A 25,265-nucleotide genomic window follows, 5' to 3' on the forward strand; every position below is an offset into this window, starting at 1 on the left:
AATCCTACCTTCTATCCTGTCAACTCTTTGACCTTAGCCAGATGTCCTGTCTCTCAGCTGTTCCGATATTTTCACAAGCTATGAGTCTCCTCCTGGTTTCACCCTTTTCTCTGGTCTAAACCTCCAAGAGATCAAAACTTTAATCAAAGACCATTAGACTAGGAATTCCCTTGTGGTTCAGATGGTTAAGGATCCAGCATTGACAGTGCAGCAGTTGGGTTGCTGCTATAGCACAGGTTCAATCTCTGGGCCAGGGAACTTCTGGCCACAGGTGCAACAACAACAACAATGAATGAATAGGTATAGGCAAAGTGCAAAAGATTCTAGAGCAGTGAAAATACCCTGTATGATGTCACAATGATGGATACATGTCATTATACATTTGTCCAAATCCATAGAATGTACAACACCAAGAGTGAACCGTAACATAAAAACCATGGGCGTTCCCGTCCTGGCTCAGTGGAATGAAACTATTATCCATGAGGATGTGGGTTCGATCCCTGGCCTTGCTCAATGTGTTAAGGATCTGGTGTTGCTATGAGCTGTGGTGTAGGTTGCAGACACGGCTCAGATCCCATGTTTCTGTGGCTATGGTGTAGGCCAGAGGCTACAGCTCTGATGTGACCCCTAGCCTGGGAACCTCCACATGTCGCAGGTACAGCCCTAAAAAGGCAAAAAAAAAAAAAAAAAGATAAAAGCCATGGATTTTAGGTGATTATGTGTCAGTGTAGGATCATCCCTGGTAAAAATGTAACATTCTGGTGAGTGATGTGGATAACGGTGGAAGATACGCATGAGTAGGGGTAGGGAGTATATGGGAAATCTCTGTGTCTTAAATTTTGTTGTAAAACAAAAATTTTTCAAAAAAATGATGGTGTAGACAAACAGGAACTCTCACCCTATGAGTAGGAGAAAACTGGGCAACCGCTAAGAAAAATATTACAATGTCTGGTGAAATTGAAGTTCTTAATCTCCAACTCAGGATTTCCTCTTCTAGTTGCATAATTCAGAGCAGCCTTCTTATTTCCATGATGACCATTACTGCAGCACCGTTTGTTGAAAGAGGTTTTTGTTTGTTTGTTTTTTGGCTTTTTTTTGGCTGCACTTGCAGCATGTGGAAGTTTCCAGGCCAGGGACTAAACACAAGCCACAGCAGCGAAAAGGTCAAATCCTTAACCCCAAGGCCACCAGGGAATTCTGCAGCAATGTTTGTAATAGCAAGATATTGGGAATTTAAATGTCTACCTGTTAGGAAGATGTGGTATATATACACAATGGAATATTACTCAGCCATCAAAAAGAATGACATAATGCCATATGCAGCAACATGGATGGAACTAGAGAATCTCATACGAGTGAAATGAGCCAGAAAGACAAAGACAAATACCATATGATATCACTTATAACTGGAATCTAATATCCAGCACAAATGAGCATCTCCACAGAAAAGAAAATCATGAACTTGGAAAATAGACTTGTGGCTGCCTGATGGGAGAGGGAGGGAGTGGGAGGGATCAGGAGCTTGGGCTTATCAGACACAACTTAGAATAGATTTACAAGGAGAACTTGCTGAGTAGCATTGAGAACTATGTCTAGATACTCATATTGCAACAGAACAAAGGTTGGGAGAAAAAATGTATACATGTAAGGATAACTTGATCCCCTTGCTGTACAGTGGGAAAATAAAATAAAATAAAAAAACAAGTAAATGTCTACCTGTCCACCAATAGCAGAATGAATAAATAAGGGTATTTGTAAAATGCAATACCAAAATTCAATATATATAATAAATGAGCATGAGGGATTATCAAAAACACATTAAAAAAACAACCTGCAAATTGCTTCAAAATATGATGAAACACATATAAAAATGAACAACCTGTAAAACAATACTTTGAAATGCCAATGATACACGTATGTCGTGGAAATGGAAACACAAACGGGAAGAACAGCAATGAGTTCCTGATGATGTTTATCTCTGGGAGGGAGGGAGGGGAACTGGGCCAGAGAATTCACAGGGGGTTCAACTATCTCTAGGATTTTGTTTATCTGTTTGGGGGGAGGGGGGTTGGCCGTGCTCATGGTGTTGGAAGTTCCTGGTCCAAGGTTCAAACTAGAACCACAGCAGTGACAACACCAGATCCTCAGCCACTAGGGCAGCAGGGAATTCCTACCATTTTTTTTCTTTTTTGGCCGCCCCTTGGTATATGGAGTTCCTGAGCCAAATCTGTCTGAGCTGAGTTGCAGCTGCGGCAATGCCAGGATTTTAACACATTGTGCCAGGCCAGGGATCAAACCTGGGTCTCAGCACTGTAGAGATGCCACCCACCCTATTGCACCACAGCAGGAGCTCCTTTGTCATTTTTTAAAAATTGGCTCAATGTTAATGAGACTAACCAGTGTCCATGAGGGTGCCCATTTGATCCCTGTCCTGACTCACTGGGTTAAGGATCCAGCGTTACTGTGAGCTGTGGTGTAGGTCACAGACAAGCCTTGGATCCCGCATAGCTGTGGCTGAGGCATAAGCCGGCAGCTGCAGCTCCAGTTTGACCCCTGGCCTGGGAACTTCCATATGCCATGGGTGCAGACCTAAAAAGATGAAAAAAAAAATTGATATATAGCAATATTTCCTTAGTTTCAGGTGTACAGCACAGGGATTCTGTATTTTTGTAGATTACATTCCATTATAGGTTATTACAAGATAATGGGTATAATCTGTGCTACACAGTTTATCTTTATTGCTTATCTATTTTATGTACAGTAGTTTGTATCTGTTAATCTCATGCTCCTAACTTGTCCCTCCTTCTCCCTCTCCTTTGGTAACCACAAGTTTGTTTTTTTATCCATGAGTCTGTTTTTTGCTTTTTAGGGCCACACCCACAGCCTATGGAAATTCCCAGGCTAGGGGTCGAATTGGAGCTGTAGCCACAGTCTACGCCACAGCAATGCCAGATCCCAGCCACGTCTGCAACCTACACCACAGCTCATGGCAACGCTGGATCCTTAACCCATTGTGTGAGGCCAGGGATCAAACCTGAGTCCTCATGGATGCTAGTCAGATTTGTTTCTGTTGAGCTACGAGAGGAACTCCTGTTTGTTTTGCATATACATTCATTTGTATTATTTTTTATATCCCACAAATAAATGATATCATATAATATTCGTCTTTCACTGCCTGACATTTAACCAAGCATAATATTCTTTAGGTACATCCATGTTTTGTTTTTGTTTTTTGTCTTTTTTCTCCTTTGTAGGGCTGCACCCACGGCATATGGAGGTTCCCAGACTAGAGGTCTAATCGGAGCTGCTATCCGCCTACGCCACAGCCACACCACCACCAGATCTGAGCCATATCTGCGACCTACACCACAGCTCATGGCAATGCCAGATCCTTATCCCGCTGAGCAAGGCCAGGGATTGAAGCCACAACCTCATGTTCCTAGTCGGATTCGTTTCTGCTGTGCCACGATGGGAACTCCCAAGTGGCTGTATTTCATCCACTGTATATATGTATATACCATGTCTTCTTAATCCAGTCATCTGTTGATGGGCACTGGGCTTACTTCCAAGTCTTGGCTATTGTAAATGGTGCTGCTATGAACCCCTGCGGTACATAAATATTTTTTTGAATTAGTGTTTTCATTTTTTATGGCTATATTCCAGGAGTGGAACTGCTGGATTATATTGTATTTCTTTATTATTATTTTTTTGTCTTTTTGTCTTTTTAGGGCTGCACCTGTGGCAATGTGGAGGTTCCCAGGTCGAATCAGAGCTAGAGGCCTATGCCAGAGCCACAGCAATGCCAGATCTGAGCCACGACTGTGACCTACACCATAGCTCACAATGCCGGATCCTTAGAGATAACTAAATAACAAAAGATATAACTAAACATAATGTGTGATTTTTGATTAAATCTTGGGTTTAAAAAAGTTCTAAAAGTACATTTTGGGAGCAACTGAGAAGATCTGAATATGGACTAAGTAATAGAAACTACAGTCAAATGTCGTAGGATTGTGCTTAAGAAGGAAATATTACTCTTACCTGCTGAAATACCTAGTGATAAAGCATCATGATGTCTACAACCTACTTTTTCTTTTCTTTTCTTTTTTCTTTTTTTTTTTTTTTCTTTTCTAGGACTGCACCCGTGGCATATGGAGGTTCCCAGGGTCTAATTGGAGCTGTAGCCACCGGCCTAGGCCACAGCCACAGCAATGTGGGATCTGAGCCCTGTTTGGAATCTACACCACAGCTCACGGCAACACCAGATCCTTAACCCACTGAGCGAGGCCAGGGACCGAACCCAAAGCCTCATGGTTCCTAGTCAGATTCATTAATCACTGAGCCACGACGGGAACTCATCTACAACCTACTTTCAAATAGTTAAGGAAGCAAACCAGTCTATATACATATAAGAAAAGAGATAAAGCAAATGTACTAAATGTTAACAACTGGGGAAACTAGGTGGAAGGTATATGGGCTCACTTGTACTTTCACTCTCATGAAGTTCACAATTTGTCAAAATAAGTTGGGAAACTTACCTTAGACAAAGCATAAAAAAATACTTAGAAAAGACTAGATTGTGTTCCAACAGCTTCTTTCCATAAATAGTTCAAATCAAGTTTGGATACATATATTTTATTGTTATTTATTTTTAGGGCCACAGGTGTGGCATATGGAGGTTCCCAGGCAAGGAGTCGAATCAGAGCTACAGCTGCTGGCCTGTCACAGCCACAGCCACGCCAGATCCAAGCCACATCTCTGAGCTACACTGCAATTTGGGGCAGCCCTAAATCCTTAACCCACTGAGCAGGGCCAGGGATCGGACACCTACATTTAAACATCACTAATTTATCAACCCTAAAACACTAATAACTAGGAAGAAGGTACTCACCTCTTTTTGATGTTCTAACCCATCAAACTGATTAACTCAGTACAAAACAACACATTAAGATCCTATATTTGTTTAATGTTATTGAGGAATAGATGAACCTACTCTTTACATGTTAAAACTTATTTCAGCAACACTCTGAGTCAGGCTGCGTGTCCCCAGCCTCTGGCTTTCGTATTTATTACACAAACAGCATTCCTGGTCAGCCTTTGAAGTAGCGTACGTGCAGCTGCAGCTGCAGTCCTTCCTGCTTCTCCCTCCATACACTTCTCCATTGCCCCAACTCCTGAGCCACGGTCTGCTGGAATTTTGGAAGAAATGGTGGGAAAACAAAATAATAAAGCTTGGTGAATCCAAAATCTTAGCTGATTCCAAATTAATATCTCTGTTTTGTGGAAGGCTTCACACTTCAGAAATTTATAAAATGCTTTGATTCTGTGCCCCAGGCTCTTTTTTGATTATTTCCGTGTTCATGCTTGTATTCCAGATGATAAAGTTTACCATCTGCCTGACCAGTGGAGCAACAGTCAAATTTTTTTTTTTTTTTTTTTTTTTTGCTCTTTAGGGCCAAATCCATGGCATACGGAAATACCCAGTCTAGGGGTCAAATTGAGAGCTGCAGCTGCCGGCCTATACCACAGCTCACAGCAATGCCAGATCACCAACCCAGTGAGCGAGGCCAGGGATCGAACCCTCATCCTCATGGATACTAGTCAGATTTGTTTCCACTGCGCCACAACGGGAACTACTCGACAGTCAGAATTAATACATCTTGGACCAGTTATTTATTCATTCATGTCCCTGTAAGAATGCTATTTCATTAACAGGATGCTTTCCAGCTAAAGACTGGTATTTATAAATGGTACACAGTAGATTAATTTTAAAATATAACAATAACAAAGCCTTTTTTAAATGCATTAAAAAAAAAAAAAAAAAAAAAGGAGGGAGTTCTGTTGTGGCTCAGCAGGTTACAAACCTGACCGGTACCCATGAAGACACTTGTTTGATCCCCAGCCTCGCTTAGTGGGTTAAAGATCCATCATTGCCGTGAGCTGGGGTGTAGGTTGTAGACTCAGCTTGGATGCTGCATTGCTGTTGGCTATGGCTGGCAGGTGAAGCTCTGATTCAAACCCTAGCCTGGGTACTTCCATATGCCACAGGTGCAGCCCTAAAAAAAAGGAAATTTTATTATAAGACCCCATGTTTGTTTTTTTAAAAAGTATTTATTTTTTTTACTAGTGAGGATGGAACCAGGCAAAGAAATTTACAGAAAAGAAGTCCATATATAAAGAAAGAAATAGCAAAATATCTTTTGGTCATAATTTAGAAAGAAATTATAAAAAGGAGACAGTTTTCCCCAATTCATCTCTTCCTGAGAAGAGTAAAAGCACGGTGCTCAGTTCCGTGATATCCTCAGTAGGCCTCGGACACGTCTGACGAGAGCTTGTATGAAACTGTAGCGGGATCGAACTTTTGAATACAATCCTTCAATGTCCAGAAGTTTCTTTTGCAGTGATTCTCCAAAAGCATTGATGGCGTCAGCCTGAAGCTAGAGGTAACACAGGTGACATTTCATTAGTCTCAAATATTTTATTTTCTATCTCTCGATTTAAAATACCTTTCAATTTTTGTAATGTGTTTCTTTCTGATGTGCCAAATTAACTCAACAGTCACATTTTCCACTCTAGAATTTACTGGTATGATACTAATGTTTCTCTTTCTTGTGTACATGGGTAAAATTTAAAATTTGCTATAAATAGCAATAACTGTTAATATATAGTTTTCAGATCATAATGGTATCAGTTACCGAACTGTTACTATGTTCCAGGCACTACCCTAGGAGTCTCACACATGAAGCCTCATATAATTCTGACAAAAATGCTTTGAGGTTGAATTCCCATTCCCATTTCCATTTCTTAGCTGAGGAAATGGAGGCTCATAAGCTAAGTGAGTTGTTCTGAGTCCCAGAGCTATTGAGCAGCTGTGCCAGAATTCAAATCAGGTCTTTGCATGCAAACTTGAAAACTATAGTCTTACTAAGATAGCAGCCTTTCCCTTTTTACTTTAAAAAAAAAAAAAAAAGTATTTGACTAGAACCTTACCTGGTCTAAATCATGTTGGCTCACTATAGTCAGCCCACTTCTAAAATCCAGATTGCTTTCTGAAGTGAAGGAATCTAGAGATAAAAGACACGGTCAAACCATCAAACCAGCTTTGCAAGCATGTGTCTACTTCCAAAGAATCTGATGACAATGAAATGCAGTTCCATGAAAAGTACGGGTCAAAGCTGAGAATTCTATTCCAGGGTTCAGGAAATGGAAGCCTCTAGGAAGCACATCCCGGCTCTAGGCCAGGGTGCTCAAGCTTTCCTTCTGTTACTTGCCGTCTAAGGGATCCAATACATGGTCATCAGTCACAGGACAGTCTAGCCATAAGATTCGTGGCCTAGGCAGACCTATTTCCACTTCTCTAGAAAGCTATTTGGGACCAGAGAACTCTGGACCTGGGTCAGCCATTAACTACAAGAAGAAGAGGGGCAGCTCTAAGATGCTCTGAGTTCCACACAATTTCCCTGGACAGAAGGCAAAATACAAAGCACAGCTGTGCCTGGTAACTAAGCAGCTCTCCATTACCTCACCCACTCTCAGAAACCCAGAAAGTAAAAAGCAGATTAAAATGTAGTCTTTCAAGGTGCTAAAATCAACAGGCATTTATGGTTCACTAACTTTCACAGAAAGTTTTTTTTTTTGTCTTTTTAGGTCCTCACCTGTGGCATATGGAGATTCCCAGGCTGGGGGTCTAATCGGGGCTGTAGCTGCCAGCCTACACCACAGCCATAGCAACACCAGATTTGAGCCAGATCTGCGACCTACACTACAGCTCACGGCAACGCCAGATTCTTAACCCACTGAGTGAGGCCAGGGATCGAACCTGCAACCTCATGGTTCCTAGTCGGATTCGTTTTTGCTGCACCACAATGAGAACTCCAAGAAAAAGTTTACCTTGCAGTCTTCTGCTTTTAAATAAGGTCCTGGAGGCAAACAAGGACTCTTGAGAATCCGTGGGTGTGCAGTGTAACAAGTAGTACTCCAGATGGCGCCAGAGAATGAACAGGCAGGTTTCTATGATAACTACAGGGAGCTCAGATTAAAGGAAAACAATCTCATCACAGGATTTTACAAACCAGTTTCTGAGCAGGAGGAAAAAGAGAGACTCAGGGATGTACCCACAGCCTCAGTCTAACAGGCGGGGCGTTAAGTCTCTCCAGAGAGCAAAAGACGTGCTGATGCAGGATGTGGGAACCGTGGGGCATCACGCCGGCACGGCCTTAGGTGTCCTTGTCTCCTGTCCAGACAGAAAGTGTCTTTGTGTACTATGAGGATTGCTAGTTACTCTAAAAGGTAGGAGAAAATGTTCAATTTAGAAATATATCGGGCATTTACTACAAAAATAAATTAACAGTAATTATGATTCTTCAGTACTCAAATAATGTGAGAATAAGTAAAGAGTTCCTACATTTGAAGATTCTTTTAAAGGCCACCCTGCAAGCCCCACTATGATTCCACTAAGGATACAGGAACAAAGGGAAAGCAGTTTAGCCCTATTGTTGATCAGCTTCACCAAACGCCTTCTTGCTAAAACATATTTCTGGGCAGTGGAGATTTTATCAACACCAGCAGGCATCACAGACTGGCACAACTAGGAAAAACAAAGAAACACAGTATTAAGACGGAAATATACTGTAGGACTTCCCACTGTGGCATAGTGGGTTAAGGATCCAGTGTTGCCACAGCTGTGGTGTAGGTTGCAGCTGTGACTTGGATTCAGTCCCTGGCCCAGAAACTCACGTACGCTGAGGGTGCACGCGCCCCCCCCCCAAAAGAATAACATATATAAATTGTAAGAAAAACTTAATGAATATCTACTATAAATGGTCACTTATAAGTACTGTGAAAAATATTCGAATAAATTTAAACATCCTTATAGAAAAAGTTTATTATTGAGTTAGGAAGCTAGTAATTAAAGAAAAAAACCCAAGAGCCTGTGACACATATACACAATAGAATACTATGCAGCCATAAAAAAGAACAAAATAATGCCATCTGTACCAACTTGGACAAAACTAGAGATTTTATACTTAGTGAAGCAAGTCAGAAAGAGAATGACAAATACCATATGATATTACCTATTTGTAGAATCTAATATATGGCACAAATGAACCTAGTTACAGAAAAGAAACAAACTCATGGACATGGAAAACAGACTTGTGATTGCCAAGGAGGAGGGGGAGGGAGTGGGACGGACTGGGAGTTTGGCGTTAGTAGATGCAAACTACTGCATTTGGCGTGGATATGCAATGAGGTCCTGCTGTACAGCACAGGGAACTACATCACTTGTGATAGAACAGGATGGAGGATAATGTGAGAAAAAGAATGTGTATATATATATGTATATACGTATGACCAGGTCACTTTGCTGTACATCAGAAATTGACAGAATACTGTAAATCAACTATAATAAAAAAATTAAAAAAAACAAGAGCCAAAGAAGCAGCTGAATTCACAAGTGAATATTCATCTGCTGCTTTTTAAAAAGGCCAATCCCTGAAACAGACATTTTCAATCTGCTGATAGGCCAACCAATTCTGGATTTCCTGTCAAAACAAAAAAGAACAGTGAGGTTTTCAAGCAGTAAGTGTCACAATGCCGTGGAGAATTTCCGTAACAGCTGTCAGGTATCTTCTGAAGAAAATGTTAATTAGACTTTTAGAGTCTAATGAACACATGATCATCAACCAGGACCTCCCCTAATCACTTCTCCATCTGGCATACTTGCAAGCATGCCGGGTTTGGCAGACGGCCTACTGCCATGGGGCTGGTGGAGTACCACGTGCTTTATTGTGATGCTGGTGCCTCTTGCGGGTACTACCATCACCCACGCTGCACGTGAAGAGCAAGGACTGCTGGGTGTAAACCACACAATTTCAGGGATTACCTGAACCCAGTCAATAATGCCTACCTCAATTTGCTAGCTGTGTGGCTTTGGATAAATTATGCAATCTTTCAGTGCCTCAGTCTCTTCATCTGAGAAATGGGAGAAACAACAGGAATCTGCCTCATGTATTCGGGTAGGACATGTAGCTTAGGGCTTGGCACATCATAAACTCTTAATACATGTTCCTTATAATTATCAAAAGAGGAGTTCCCTTGTGCCTCAGTGGGTTAAGGATCTGGCTTTGTCACTGCTATGGTGAGGGTTTGATCTCTGGCCCAGGAGCTTCTGCATACGGTGGGCAGAGCCAAAAAAAAAAAAAAAAAATTAGAAGAATGGTAAAAAGAAGTAGGCTCTGACTACTCTCTATTTCTTTCTTTTTTTGGCCACGCCCATGGCACATGGAAGTTCCTGGGCTAAGGAGTGAATCTGAGCTGCAGCTGCGACCTACACTACAGGTATGGCAGCCCTAGATCCTTAAATCACTGCACCACAGTGGGAACGCCCTTGTTTTTCTTTTCTTTTTTTCTTTTTTTTTTGCTCTGACTACTCTTTTTATTTGTCTTTTTTTGTAGGGCCTCAGCCGAGGCATAAGGAAGTGCTCAGGCTAGGAATCAGAGCTGCAGCTGCCAGCCAATATCACAGCCATAGCAATGCAGGATCTGAGCCACATGTGCGACCTACACCACAGCTCATGGCAATGCCAGACCCTTAACTCAAAGAGTGGGGCCAGGGATTGAACCCGAATCCTCATGGATACTAGTCAGGTTCATTACTGCTGAGCCACAGTGGGAACTCCTGGTTTTGTCTACTCTTAAGAGTGACATGGTGTTTTTCAGAAAACCTGGTGTGAACTGGGAATGACAAAATGGCTCAACATCGAGGCTGCCACACAGGACGCCACAAAGCGGCAGAACTGGCCAAGGGATGCCTGATAGTTCAGCTGTGCCAAGTGGAAAAGAAGGCGGGCTGCTTAGGGGGCACGCCCAGTAACTCAGCATCTTTAGTTACAAAAGTGCCAGGGAATGATGCTGGGTCATTAAGAGAAGGCAGTCACGTCTGATATACATCATCCCAATTGTCTGAAAAATTCACTTAACAGATACTATAGAAGCTGAAGGAACAGAGACATCTCACCTAAGGAATCACTTCTAACTGAAAAAGCATTTGCAACAGAAACCCGAGTGTATCAGCATAGATTCTTAGAGTATAAACTACCCAAGTCTTTATTCAAAGGCCAGCTAACTTTCTACTGAATGGCAGGTGGTTTTCTTCAACAAACGCAACTTCATTGTCACTCAGCCAAGAGTTTCTAAGTGTATGAGGTGTGGTGCTCAGGTCAGGGACTCTTCTTCCAGCTGTGGAGGAGTTGCTGTAATTCCTTTTGTCTCACTGCATGCATCATCTTTCCTCACGAGTCTGACATCAGACCCTGGTCCTTATTAGTAAAAGCAATGGCTTCTCGAAGTCGCCACAGCTCATCATAAAATTCCTACCTCTTTTATCTCATCTGGGGGAAGTTGCTCCACATTCTGCAGCTTGTTGACACTCCGTCGATGACTGTCATAGTAGCTGAAGAAATCGTTAGCACTCTGTTTCAGCAGGTAGACAATAATGCCCAAACCAGGCAGCCGCCAGTATGGAACCACTGGAGCTTGGGTGTCTAAAAGAGTTGATAAAAAACAATGTTCTACTTACAACCATTTTATATGAATTTCAAATGACTGCTTTTTAAAAAAGGAAAGCTCAGGAATTTAAGGGTATGTTAACGATTATTAAAACCAATCCAAGACTATTTTAAATACCACTGACAGTTCAAAGGAGTGGTTAGGAGCTACTGTAAGGAGGTAGGTACATGAGGCTGGAGACTTGAGAGAATAAGCAACTCTGGCTGATGGACGCTGAGAGAGCTTACCCTTTTTCCGGTGAAGAGTTCTTCAAGAACTCCACGGACGTTATAAACCTTTCCACCCATTTCTTTACCACTCCCCACCCTGTGCATACAAATTCAGTTTATAGCTTCCTGACCCCAAGTGAATAACTCCTGCTTCACTCTACAGTTCTAGTAATTTGGATTCATTTCCAGTCTGCATCTTTCTGCATGCAGAGTTCCCAGCTCAAAGTTATTCTTCCAAAGACACAGGGAGAACCATAACAAATATTCAAAAAATATAATTAAATTTAAAGTTTAATAAGTCTTTTATCACAATAACTCCATTTGGATAGCAAAACAAAACGACCTGCCTTTTACCTGACGACTCTCTAATAAAGGTGTAAAGGATCAATGTGATGCTGGCAGAGCTGTTTGCAGAGGGAAAAAAAGACTATGGAGCAATAAATAACGTTACTATTCTAGAGATGGTTTGTGTGGCGCACATACAGCAATTTCCACTTGTGACTGAGGGATTTCTTGAGAAATGCCTTAGTAATTTCAAGTTCAGTTTGGAGATGGCCTTTGTTAAAGGCCCCAACTGCCATGAATTCTGAAGGCAAGATCTGCACTTGCTTCCTCTACCACCATCTCCCTCAATTTTGCTCCAAAGTCACATCAAAAAGAGAGAAGAGTCTCTTGTCAGTGGATTTTGCCACAAAAATAAAATAAAATAAAATAAAATCCTAGAAGTACCGGTTTGCCAGGTTTCCTTTACCAGTCTCTGATGACGATGTGACAGTCTTTATGATACAGGTCATTACAGAGATCCTCCTCCTAGTGAAATTAGGTACCCTGGACCACAGACCTCCACCTGGCAGGAAGCGATCCGCAAACACAATGTTTTACTGCTGAGAATACCCCGAAGCACTTCAGGAGTTGTTACACTAGCTTGCTCAAGGCTAGAAAATATTAGAGCTTTCAGAGGCACTAGACTTAGACATCAAATGAGGATGGCTGATGAAATATTTAACTATAGAAAGAGATTCTGCAGAAAAGACCACGAGGCTGAGGAAGGAGAAGAGCTACAGGAAAGGGTCCCTTGACCACAAGTTATAAGAAATACACTAAAGGTAACAACAACAAGAGCAACAATAAAAGTAACAGTAGCTACCACTGATGTAGTGCTAAGTGGCAGGAACTGTTCTAAAGCACCTTAAATATATTAGCATATTTAATCCTTACAATAATTCATCAGAGGAGAGCTTGTTATTACTTCTACTTTATAGACAAGGAAATTGAGGCACAAAGAGATGAGTCATTTTTAAGCCACTGTAGAACTGGGACTAAAATTGGGACAGTTCGTCATTGGTCTGTATTTTTCACCAGTAGATTAAACTGCCCCTCTCTAACTAAGTACTCTAGAACTTCCAAATACCCACACACTCATATGTCTAAAACTGACGGAGAAGAAATGCTCTTTAAAAAGTCTAAGGAGGGAGTTCCCGTTGTGGTGCAGTGGTTAACGAATCCGACTGGGAACCATGAGGTTGCGGGTTTGGTCCCTGCCCTTGCTCAGTGGGTTAAGGATCCGGCGTTGCCGTGAGCTGTGGTGTAGGTTGCAGACGCGGCTCGGATCCCTCGTTGCTGTGGCTCTGGAGTAAGCTGCTGGCTACAGCTCTGATTCGACCCCTAGCCTGGGAACCTCCATATGCCACGGGAGCAGCCCAAGAAATAGCAAAAAGACAAAAAAAAAAAAGATTAAAAAAAAAAGTCTAAGGAAAAAATTAAGTCCAAACTCATAAATTTTCATCTTTAGGTATTAAAGATCAAAGATCATTGAGTTCCCACTGTGGCACAGTAGGTTAAGAACCCAACTGCAGAAGCATGAGTCACTGCAGAGGTACCGTTTCGATCCCATCCCTGGCCTTGCCCAGTGGGTTAAAGGATCCAGCATTGCCACAGCTGTGGCACAGGTCACATCTGCAGCTCAGATTCAATCCCTGGCCCAGGAACTTCCATATGCCATGGGTATGGCCATTAAAAAAAAAAAATTGATGTAGTATGCAAAAGATTGGCTCAAAATGAGAAGAAACTAATGAAATTTTAATAAGTATTAGTAACATCAGTATATGATTAATATTTTTAAGAATAAGTGGCCAAAGTATAATTTTGTTTGAAAATCTTTTTTTTTTTTTTTTTAGGAACTCCCTTGAAGTTTTTGCTTTATTTTTTTTATTTTTATTTTTTATTTTTTTGGTCTTTTTGCCATTTACGGCATATGGGAGGTTCCCAGGCTAGGGGTCGAATCGGAGCTGTAGCCGCCAGCCTACGCCAGAGCCACAGCAACACAGGACCCAAGCCATGTCTGCGACCTACACCACAGCTCACGGCAACGCCGGATCGTTAACCCACTGAGCAAGGGCAGGGATCGAACCCGCAACCTCATGGTTCCTAGTCGGATTCGTTAACCACTGCGCCACAACGGGAACTCCCTTGTTTGAAAATCTTATGTTCAGGTTAAATTTTTTTTAAAAGTTAGATTGAGGAGTTCCCATCATGGCTCAGTAGAAATGAATCTGACTATCCATAAGGATGTATCCGTGAGGATGCAGGTTCAATCCCTGGCCTTGCTCAATGGGTTAAGGATCCAGCGTCACCATGAGCTGTGATATAGGTCATAGATGCAGTTTGGATCCCATGTTGCTGTGGCTGTGGTGTAGGCCAGCGGCTACAGCTCTGATTCAACCCCTAGCCTGGGAACCTCTATATGCTGCGGGAGCGGCCCTAGAAAAGGCAAAAAGACAAAAAAAAAAAAAAAAAAGCTAGAGGATTTCCTATTGTGGCTCAGCAGTTAACAAATCTGATTGGCATCCATGAGGACCTGTGTTGCTGTGGCTGTGGTGTAGGCCAGTGGCTACAACTCCGATTGGACCCCTAGCCTGGGAACCTCCATATGCCATGGGTGCAGCCCTAAAAAGACAAAAAGACAAATAAATAAATAAAAAGCTAGCATTTTGTAGAGCTAATTTGCTTAATAAGTCAAAGAAATTATTTTATATATCCAGTCTGAATGATTTAAGCATTTTACCCCATAAAATGTTGTTATAGATCATTTTACCTACTTTCTCAATTTAAGACATACTCTCACCCAAGACTATTCCAAATGAATCACACTGAATGAAAAGTATTTTTTTTGTCTTTTTTTTTGTTGTTGTTACTGTTGTTGTTGCTATTTCTTGGGCCGCTCCCGCAGCATATGGAGGTTCCCAGGCTAGGGGTTGAATCGGAGCTGTAGCCACCGGCCTACACCAGAGCCACAGCAACTCGGGATCCGAGCCGCGTCTGCAACCTACACCACAGCTCACGGCAACGCCGGATCGTTAACCCACTGAGCAAGGGCAGGGACCGAACCCGCAACCTCATGGTTCCTAGTTGGATTCGTTAACCACTGTGCCACGACGGGAACTCCCGAAAAGTATTTTTTAAGTAAAGGTATCTCATTAGGCATTGAGGACTTCTGCTTGCAATATGACAAACTAAGACCATATGGATAACAGCCCACTCACTGTTCCTTGCCCACAGCAAAACAACCAGAAAAACCTAGACATTAATACAAAAAACAACCATTTAAAGCCACCAGAGTAAACAGAGGCAGACAAAGCATAGCACGGAATGCAGGCTCACTGAGAGGAAGAGGGCAGTTTGAACTTGTAAAACTCTAAGTTCCCAACTCAAGGCCCTCAGTCTGGGACTAATAAGTACAGTTGACAAGAGCACAAGCACACAATGCAGAGGCAGGAGTGCTGATGGAAAAAGCATAGACATCTGCACCCAAGTAAGCAAAAAAAGAAGCTGAGAAGCTAGAAAACCATGACCAATGAAGAAAGCTTTAGGGGAATCCCAGAAGAGATATAGAGGAGATCCCTAGAGCTACCCACATCGCTAACTGACCCCAGAACCATGCACAGAACACATTAAAAACAACTCAGCTGCTCCTGCTGTGGCATAGTGGGTTAATGATCTCACTTGGCTCTGTGGCAGCAAAAGTTTCACCCCTGGCCTGGTGCAGTGTGTTAAGGATCTGGCATTGCCACAGCTGCAGCTTGGATCCGATCCCTGGCCCAGGAACACCCCTATGCTGCAAGTGCGGTCAAAGGCAAAAAACAAAAAAGAAAACACAACTTGGTTAAAGGCAAAATACCTAAAGTGAAGAAGTGCCTGCCACTCAAGAATCAGTGTTCACAATTCAAATAACCAAGGAAATCACCAGCCAAAACAAAGAAAAACACCATATGAGGAAAAAATAATCCAAAACCTTTACAACTCTGTAATGTCCAATATACAATTTAAAATACTCAACACAAAAACAACTAAGTGAATGGAACACATTCTCAAGAGGTAAGAAAGCCAATCAAGTCTAACCCCAGATAAACCAGATGTTGGTAACTAGTAAATGAGTTTTAAAGTACCTATTATAACTACGCTAATTGAGGGAAAACAAAATATGGTCACAAATAATAAATGGAAACATAGAAAATCTCAATAGAGAAAACAGAAATGATATAAAATAACCAAATGAAAATTCTAAAACTGAAAAATACAATTTCTAAAATTAAAAAATTTAGGAGTTCCCTGGTGGCTTAGCAATAAGGACCTGACATTGTCACTGCTGTAGAGTTCAATCCCTGGCCTGGGAAATTCTGCATGTCCCAACAGAAAAAAAAAAAAAAAATCCCTGGATATACTTTACCAAATAGAGCTAATTGAGGAAAGAATAAGTAAACCTGAAGACCAAACAAATGAAGGTTGTCAAATGTACAAACTTACAGTTAGAAGAAGAGTAAGTACTAGGGATGTAATGTATAACATGATAAATACAATTAACACTGTTGTACATTATTTATGAAAGTTATTAGGAGAGTCAGAGTTCCCATCGTGGCTCAGTGGTTAATGAATCTGACTAGCATCCATGAGGATATAGGTATGATCCCTGGCCTTATTCAGTGGGTTGAGGATAGGGCGTTGCCATGAGCTGTGGTACAGGTTGCAGATGTGGCTCAGGTCCTATGTTGCTGTGGCTGTGAGACAGGCCAGCAGCTACAGCTCTGGTTGGACCCCTAGCCTGGGAACCTACATATGCTGCCAGTGCAGCCCTAAAAAGTAAAAAAAAAAAAAAAAAAAAAAAAAAAAGGTTATTTGGAGAATAAATCCTAAGAGTACTCATCACAAAGGAAAACAGATTTTCCTTTTGTTTTGTATCCATATGAGATGACGGATGTTTGCTAAACTTACTGTGGTAGTCCTTTCATAATGTATGTAAGTCAAATCATTATGCTCTACACTTTAAACTTACATAGCACTATATGTTAATTATATCTCAATAGAACTGGTAGGAAAATATCCAGTTTTCAACTGTCTGTAAATATAGTGCTAGCAACATTTATATATTCATATATTACCACGATATAAACAAAAAAATTAGAAGGAGGAATGGTGGGAACAAAATAAACATTCTTATTTTAATTCTTATACATGAAGAGCATTAAAAAAAAAACAGACAAGAGTTTCTGTGTGGGGCACTGGGTAAGGATCTGGCACTGTCACTGCAGCGGTTTGAGTTGCTGCTGTGGCATGTGTTCAATCCCTGGCCCAGGAAATTCCACATGCTGTGTGTGTGGCCAAAAAACCAAAAACAAAAACACCCAAACAGATATGGTATAAAATCATCTAATGTAAGTATGGAGAGAATGAGAAAATTTAAAGAAAAAATGGTCAAAATCCCTCCCAAACTGGTAAAATACTGAGATGTATAGCTACAAGATGCTAAGCGACACTAAAAAGAATAAAAACAAAGAAGCCCAAACGACGGCACGTAACAATCAAACTATTGAAAGATGAAGAGCACATCTTAAGAGCAGCAAGAGGAAAACACTACCTGAAAGAACAACAGTCCCATCAATAACTGACTTGTCATCAGAAATCGCAGAGGACAAAAGAAAGTAAAACCACATCTCTAAAGTACAGAAATCACAAAACTACCAACTCAATATTCTATGCTCAGCAAAATTATCCCAAAAAATGAAGGCAAAAAAAGACATTTTAAAGAAAAAAAATGCATGAGAATTCATAGCTAGCAGACCTGTACTTAAAAGAAATGTTTTAGCCTGAAGGGGAATGACACCAGATGGAAACACCGATCATCAGGAAAGAATGAAAAGCATCAAATGGGCTTTGGGTAAAAACAAAAGATTACTTTTTTCCTTTTTACCCCTTTTTCTTAATTTCTTTATAAAGTATTAAAATGTTTGAAGTAAAAATTACAGGAGTTCCCATTGTGGCTCAGTGGAAATCAATCTGACTGGCATCCATGAGGACGTAGGTTCGATCCCTGGCCTCGCTCGGTGGACTAAGGATCTGGCGTTGCTGTGAGCTGTGCTGTAGGTCGCAGATGTGGCTCGGATCCCCAGTTGCTATGGCTGTGGCGTAGGCCGGCACTACAGTTCTGATTCGACCCCTAGCCTGGGAACCTCCATGTGCCATGGGTGCAGCCCTAAAAAGACCAAAAAAAACCCCCAAAATTATAGTACTGTCAAATGCACAATACTATAACTGCCCACCAGAGGGACAAGATCCAGCTCCACCTCCAAGTGGGCAGGGACTGACCCTTCCTGCTGGCCTCGCCCACAAGGGGAGAGGTCCAAATCAATAAAATTGGAAACGAAAAAGGAGGAGTTGCAGCCAACACCATAGAAATACAAAGGATCATAAGAGCCTATTACAAGAAATTATATGCCAATAAAATGGACAACCTAGAAAAAAAGACAGGGAGTTCCCTGGTGGTCCAGCGGTTAGAATTTGGTGTTTTCACCCCTACAGCCTGGGTTCAATCCCTGCTCTAGGAACTGAAACCTCCAGAATTCTCATTTCCACAATGAGATGATGTGGGTTGTAGCCAAAAAAAAAAAAGGAAGAAAGGAAAAATTGACAAATTCTAAGAAAGGTACAATCTCTCAAGATGGGACCAAGAAGAAACAAACCAATGAACCATACTGAAATGAATCAGTAATTTAAAAACACCCGGAGTTCCCGTTGTGGCACATCGGAAACGAATCCGACTAGGAACCATGAGGGTGTGGACTTGATCCCCGGCCTCGCCCAGTGGGTTAAGGATCCATCATTGTCATGAGCTACGGTGTAGGTCACAGACACACCTTGGATTCCGTGTTGCTGTGCCTGTGGCGTAGGCTGGCAGCTGTAGCTCTGACTGAACCCCTAGCCTGGGAACCTCCATGTGCCATAGCTGTGGCCCTACAAAGCAAAAAAAAATTGTTCCCGTCGTGGCTCAGTGGTTAACAAATCCAACTAGGAACCATGAGGTTGCAGGTTCAGTCCCTGGACTTGCTTAGTGGGTTAAGTAAGGATCCGGCGTTGCTGTGAGCTGTGGTGTAGGTTGCAGACGCGGCTCGGATCCCGCGTTGCTGTAGCCCTGGAGTAGGCCGGTGGAACCTCCATATGCAGCAGGAGCGGCCCTCAAAAGGCAAAAAGACAAAAAACAAACAAACAAAACGAAAAAAAACTCCCAACAAAAGTCCAGGACCAGATGGCTTCACAGGCAAATTCTATCAGACATTTACTGAAGTTAGCACTTATCATTCTGAAGCTGTTCCAAAAAATTGCAAAGGAAGGAATACTTCCAAACTCATTCTATGAGGCCACCATAACCCTGATACCGAAATGAGACAAAGATACCACAAAAAAAGAAAATTACAGGCCAATATCACAGATGAACATAGATGCTAAAATCCTCAAAAAATATTAGCAAACTGACACCAACAACTTATTAAAAGATCACACACCATGATCAAATGGGATTTACCCCAGCGATGCGATGATTTTTCAATATTCTTAAATCGATCCATGTGATACACATTAATAAATTAAATTATAAAAACCAAATGACTATCTCAATAAAAGCAGAAAAAGCTTCTGATAAAAGTCAACATTCATTTAAGAGAAAAATTCTTCAGAAAGTGGGCATAGAGAGAACATAACCTCAACATAATAAAGGCTATATATGACAAAACCACAGCTAACATCATACTCAATGGTGAAAGCTGAAAGCATTTCCTCTAAGATCAGGAACATGACAAGGATGTCCTCTCTTACCACTTTTATTCAACAGGTTTGGAAGTCCTAGCCATAGCAATCAGAGAAAAAAAGAACAGAAATCTAAATTGGAAAAGAAGTAAAACTGTTGTTTGCAGATGACATGATAATACATACAGAAAATCTTAGAGTTCCCATTGTAGCTCAGTGGGTTAAGAACCTGACATAGTGTCTGCCAGGATGTGGGTTCGATCCCTGGCCTTGCTTAGTGGGTTAAGGATCCAGCGTTGCCACAAGCTGTGGCGTAGGTCACAGACACAGCTCGAATCTGGCATTGCTGTGGCTGTGGTGCAGGTGGGTAGCTGCAACTCCAATTCAATCCCTAGCTACAGGTGCAGCCATAAAAGAGAAAAAAAAAAAAAAAAAAGGAAAGAAAAGAAAATCTTAAAGACGCTACCAGAAAACAAATAGAGCTCATCAATGAATTCATTAAAGTTGCTGGATACAAAATCAATATACAGAAATCTGTTGAATTTCTATACACTAACAATGAAATACCAGAAAGAGAAACTGTGTTATATTTTTAATATGGAATACCAGCCAGAAATAAAAATGAACAAAATAGTAATACACACATGGATACATTTCAAAATCACTAAGCTAAATGAAAGAAGTCAAAATACAAAAAAGATTATATATTTTATGATTCTATTTATATGAAATTCTGGAAAAGGCAGAACTACTGAAACAAAGCAGAACAATAGATGGCCTCTAACAATGGATCAAAGGAAACGATCAAATGCAAAGGAGCAAGAAGAAACTTTTAGGGAGAAGGGAATTATTCTACATTTTTGTTGTGGATATGGTTGTACACTGCATGTAATTACCAAAATTACTCAAACAATATATCTAAGATGAGTCAATTTCATTGTATGTAAATAAAATCTCAATAAAAAAAAATTTCTGGAGGTCTCTTGTGGCTCAGCAGGTTAAGGATCCAGTTCTGTCACCACAGTGGCTTGGGTCTAATACAGTTAGACAAACAAGTGTTTTTAGCATAACTTATATAAGTTAGAGATTATATGTAATAAAACTAATAGAATTTTCATATTATTTGGCTAAATACATATTTTATGTGATTAAGTAATTTTCAGAGAAAGTAAGTTCTTGAAGAGGATGAAAATGTTACAAAATGATTCTCAGAAATTGCAAACTAAAGTTTCTTGAAATCACCACCAGTCCACCACAATATAACCACCAAAATCCAAATGGGATTTGGCTTTTGAGCGTCCCATGAGCAAACAGTTTTAACCAACCCATCATCCTATGTCATATTCCAAATCTTCTCTGCTGGGGCATTAGGAAACAATAGGCTACATCAGCTTACTAAGTATCTATATTTCACTTTGCTATGATACAGAAATTCGGAGCTGTAATACGAAACACAACTGAGACACTAAACTCAGCTTAACATGACTTAACATACAAACCTTAGGATATTTTCATACTTTTCAGTCTGCTAGATTACTTTCCAATCCTAGATCCTTTCTTTGGGGTCTCAGGTACTATATAAAATTATCTCCCCACATGGCTCTTCCAGATTGATCCTCAGAAAATCATGGACTTCTCTCTATTCCCATAAACTCACCAGCTATACACACAGGTCTGACAATAGTATACAGACCTCATCACTCCTTATTAAAGAAGTCATTTTAAAATCTTCCCATTAATTATTGGTAAAGAAAAAATTGCATCTTGCTGGAGCCAACTAGAGTTTGTCATAATCCCAGCATCTTAGTTCCTCAAATACAGAAAGAAAGAACTAGCTCACCTTGCCGAGGCCCATCTCTATTACTGGTTTCGGACAGGCTAGGGGTAAAGAGACACACACCATGCTGAAAGGTAGGGGAACTCTGTAACATGAGTGACTGGCAATATTCCATGACATTGGCACAAATCTACAAAAGAACAGCAGTAACAAAAATATTAGCTCCCCGAGAGCCCTACTATCATGGGAATCCAGGTTTGCAGGAGAACAAAGTTACAGATGAATTTCTAAAATTACAACAAACTTATAAATCAGTTAAAATTACATCATTACTGTCCTCAAATGTTTACAAAAACATGAAAATCTTAAAACATATTATACAACTCCCACTCTTCTTACCTGCTGCATAGCCAGTTCGACCTCATCTTTCTTGCTCACTCTATCTCCCTCCACATTATCATCTTGAAATTTAAACTGACGCAGTCTGTCTGAACCTCCAAAGCGACTCAGCAGTCCTAAGCACTGGCGCTAAAGAAGAAAAAGATACTTCGTTCATTTCTTTTTTTGACGGAGCCTGCAGCACATGGAAGTTCCTGGGTGAGGGATCAAACTTGCACCATGGCAGTGACCTAAGCCACAGCAGTGACCCGAGCCAAAGAAGCAACAGTGCCAAATCCTTAACCCACCAGGCCACCAGGCAACTCCTGAGATCACTCTTTAATGCATCTGGTTTCTTACTTCCCACTGAATCAACCACTATTAAAATTCATCTGTTTGCAAATGTATTTGCTTGTCAGTTAACTCATTAAAAGAATATCATTTTTTTAAACAGTTAATCCCCCCTATAATCTAAGTGCTTGCCAAAGATCCTCCATATCACATCAAAATATTCCTTGGTAGGTAACCATTAAATAAATACAAATTGATAACTAATGAGAAGCAAAATGATGGCAAATAGAAGACAGGTTTTAACAAGCACATCCACGATAATTTTGCCTACTAAGGCTCAAATTTAAAGGCTATTACTCCTGGAGGTCCCATCATGGCTCAGTGGCAATGAACCCAACTAGTGTCCATGAGACGTGGGACGGATCCCTCGCCTTGCTCAGTGGGTTACGGATCCAGTGTTGCTGTGAGGTGCGATGTAGTTTGCAGATGTGGCTCACATGCTGTGTTGCTGTGGCTATGGTGCAGGTTGGCAGCTGCAGCTCTGATTCAACCTGGAGCCTGGGAACCTCCGTATGCCATGGGTGCAGCCCTAGGAAGACAAATCAATAAATAAAGGCTGTTACTCCTGTGGCTGCTTTTGGTGACTTCATAAAGGAGCTGGAAACACAAAGGTAACCTTGGTATATAAAAGGTTATTTGTTTGAAATGTTGGTACTTTTTACCTGAGAACATAACTGTTCCTAAAGTTCTCAAAGGAAAAGGACAAGCTTCACAAAACTAGCATTATATCCGGTGGATAGCACGTGGATTGGGAATCAGATATGGATTCCAATTATAGATACATGATTTTTTTTGTTATGTGTCCTGGTATGAGTTACTTCACCTCCTGTAGCCTCTATATTCGTATTTGTAACAGTATCAATTCCTTCCTCATAAGATTATTGTTAGGAGTACACGAGACATTGAATTGTAGCTGAAGTGCATAGTATATAGTGTTTTGCACATAATAAGAGCATAACAAAAACACATACTTTAAAAACTGGTATTACGTGAGTTCCCACAGGGGTTAATGAATTCGACTAGGAACCATGAAGTTGTGGGTTCGATCCCTGGCCTTGCTCAGTGGGTTAAGGATCTGGTGTTGCTGTGAGCTGTGGTGTAGGTTGCAGACTCGGCTTGGATCGTGAGTGGCTATGGCTGTGGTTTAGGCCAGCCCTGTAGCTCCAAATGGACCCTTAGCCTGGGAACCTCCATAGGCCTCGGGTGCGGCCCTAGAAAAGATGAAAAAAAAAAAAAAAGTAAATAAATAAAAATAAAAAAAATTGTTATTACACACACCTACATATACATATATCTACATACAGCTACATGTACATATCTTATGTAATATCTAATTTAAGTTAGTTTAAATAAGTTCGGATAACCTAAAATATATTAAGGAGACTATAATATAAATTCATTTAGCCAAAATAGCTGTATGTATCTTTTTTTTTTTTTTTTTGCTTTTTGCCTTTTCTAGGGCCGCTCCTGCGGCATATGGAGGCTCCCAGGCTAGGGGTCGAATCGGAGCTGTAGCCGCTGGCCTACACCAGAGCCACAGCAACTTGGGATCGGAACCACGTCTGCAACCTACACCACAGGCTACGGCAATGCCGGATCCTTAACCCATGGAGCAAGGCCAGGGATCGAACCCGCAACCTCATGGTTTCTAGTTGAATTCGTTAACCACTGAGCCACGACAGGAACTCCTAGCTGTATGTATTTTTAAAACTTATAACTGGCTGTTTGCTACTCTTACAGATACAACAGAGGTACTAACACATTTTGAGAGGCCACCTTAATAAAGATCCACCAGAACTATTTTTTTCTCTCCAACTAATGAAAAAAGTTAGAATACTGAAAAAAAACAACAACAAACACAACAACAAACCCAGTATTGTGGCTTGGCTGGAGAGAGTGCAAGCCTTTCTGGAGTGTTATTTGACAATAATTCACAATGTAACACTTATATACCCTTGCTTCCAATGATAACAGTTAAAAATTTGTACACAAAAATGCTGATGGCAGCATTTTTCTTTTGGAAACCTGAAAAATGGCTCATGAAAAGAAGACTGGCTAAGAAAGTTACTATACCAAAAACAATGGAGTTCCCATTGTGGCTCAGAAGATTAAGAATCCGACTAGTATCCATGAGGACTTGGGTTTGATCCCTGGCCTCTTTTAGTGGGTTAAAGATCCAGCACTGTGGTGAGCTGTGGTATAGGTGGCAGATGCGGCTCAGATCCCATGTTGCAGTGGCTGTGGTGTAGGCCGGCAGCTACAGCTCCAATTGGACCCCTAGTCCAGGAATTTCCACATGTTGCAGGTGCAACTGTAAAAAGAAAAAAAAATGGAATATAAATTTTACTATATAAATATAATTCCTCTGCAGCCAAAAAACGTGAAGATATTCAGATCGAAGCAGGCCAGGAGGCTACCAGAAAGATGGTGATGAAAGATCTAATTGATAAGCTATCTAATGTATTTGAATATATGGAAAGGAGATTACACAACTGGAGGAAAGTCTGAGAATTAGAAATAGGTACATAGAATCAAGCAAATAAAAAAAGAAACAATTACTGACTAGGGAAAAAATAATGTTGCATAGAAAAGAAACATACGGCCCATAGCTTATTCACAAATGACATTTACATAGTAATGATAATGTAACACTAACTATTAATCCAATCAAAATTATGATATGATTATGTTGAGTTGGGAGGGACATGTTATGAGAGATGTAGTATTATATGGTGGAAGAACAAGAGTAAAGGGATCTAAATTTTCATCCTCCTTGATGGAAGATGGATGGAAGGTCCATAGATTCCTAAAATTAGAAAATCAAGTTAGTAGCAATATCAGCATATTGGTTAGAGATAGGAAGGAATCAGCTGAAACAAAGAGTTTATCCAGGGAGCAGAATGGGCAGC

The 25,265-nt window shown here is 40.9% G+C and overlaps 1 protein-coding gene across 2 annotated transcripts in view; it reads right to left on the bottom strand.

Moving 5' to 3' along the window:
- Nucleotides 1-6,091: 6,091 nt before the first annotated feature.
- Nucleotides 6,092-25,265, bottom strand: part of NUP205 (nucleoporin 205) — a 103,063-nt gene continuing 83,889 nt past the window's right edge. The window contains exons 37-43 of one of the 2 annotated variants that reach the window (XM_047763169.1): nt 22,027-22,155; nt 21,691-21,817; nt 11,377-11,543; nt 8,464-8,587; nt 7,891-8,019; nt 6,991-7,064; nt 6,092-6,437 (exon numbers count right to left, since the gene is read on the bottom strand). In XM_047763169.1, coding sequence (XP_047619125.1) covers nt 6,285-6,437; nt 6,991-7,064; nt 7,891-8,019; nt 8,464-8,587; nt 11,377-11,543; nt 21,691-21,817; nt 22,027-22,155 — 903 coding nt within the window. In that variant the 3' untranslated portion in view covers nt 6,092-6,284. Of the gene's footprint in view, nt 6,438-6,990; nt 7,065-7,890; nt 8,020-8,463; nt 8,588-11,376; nt 11,544-21,690; nt 21,818-22,026; nt 22,156-25,265 lie in introns of those variants that run through there. The other variant, XR_007132594.1, reaches the window with a different exon arrangement.

Source organism: Phacochoerus africanus, chromosome 16 (assembly GCF_016906955.1).
Source record: "Phacochoerus africanus isolate WHEZ1 chromosome 16, ROS_Pafr_v1, whole genome shotgun sequence".
In the NCBI taxonomy this organism is placed as follows: domain Eukaryota; kingdom Metazoa; phylum Chordata; class Mammalia; order Artiodactyla; family Suidae; genus Phacochoerus; species Phacochoerus africanus.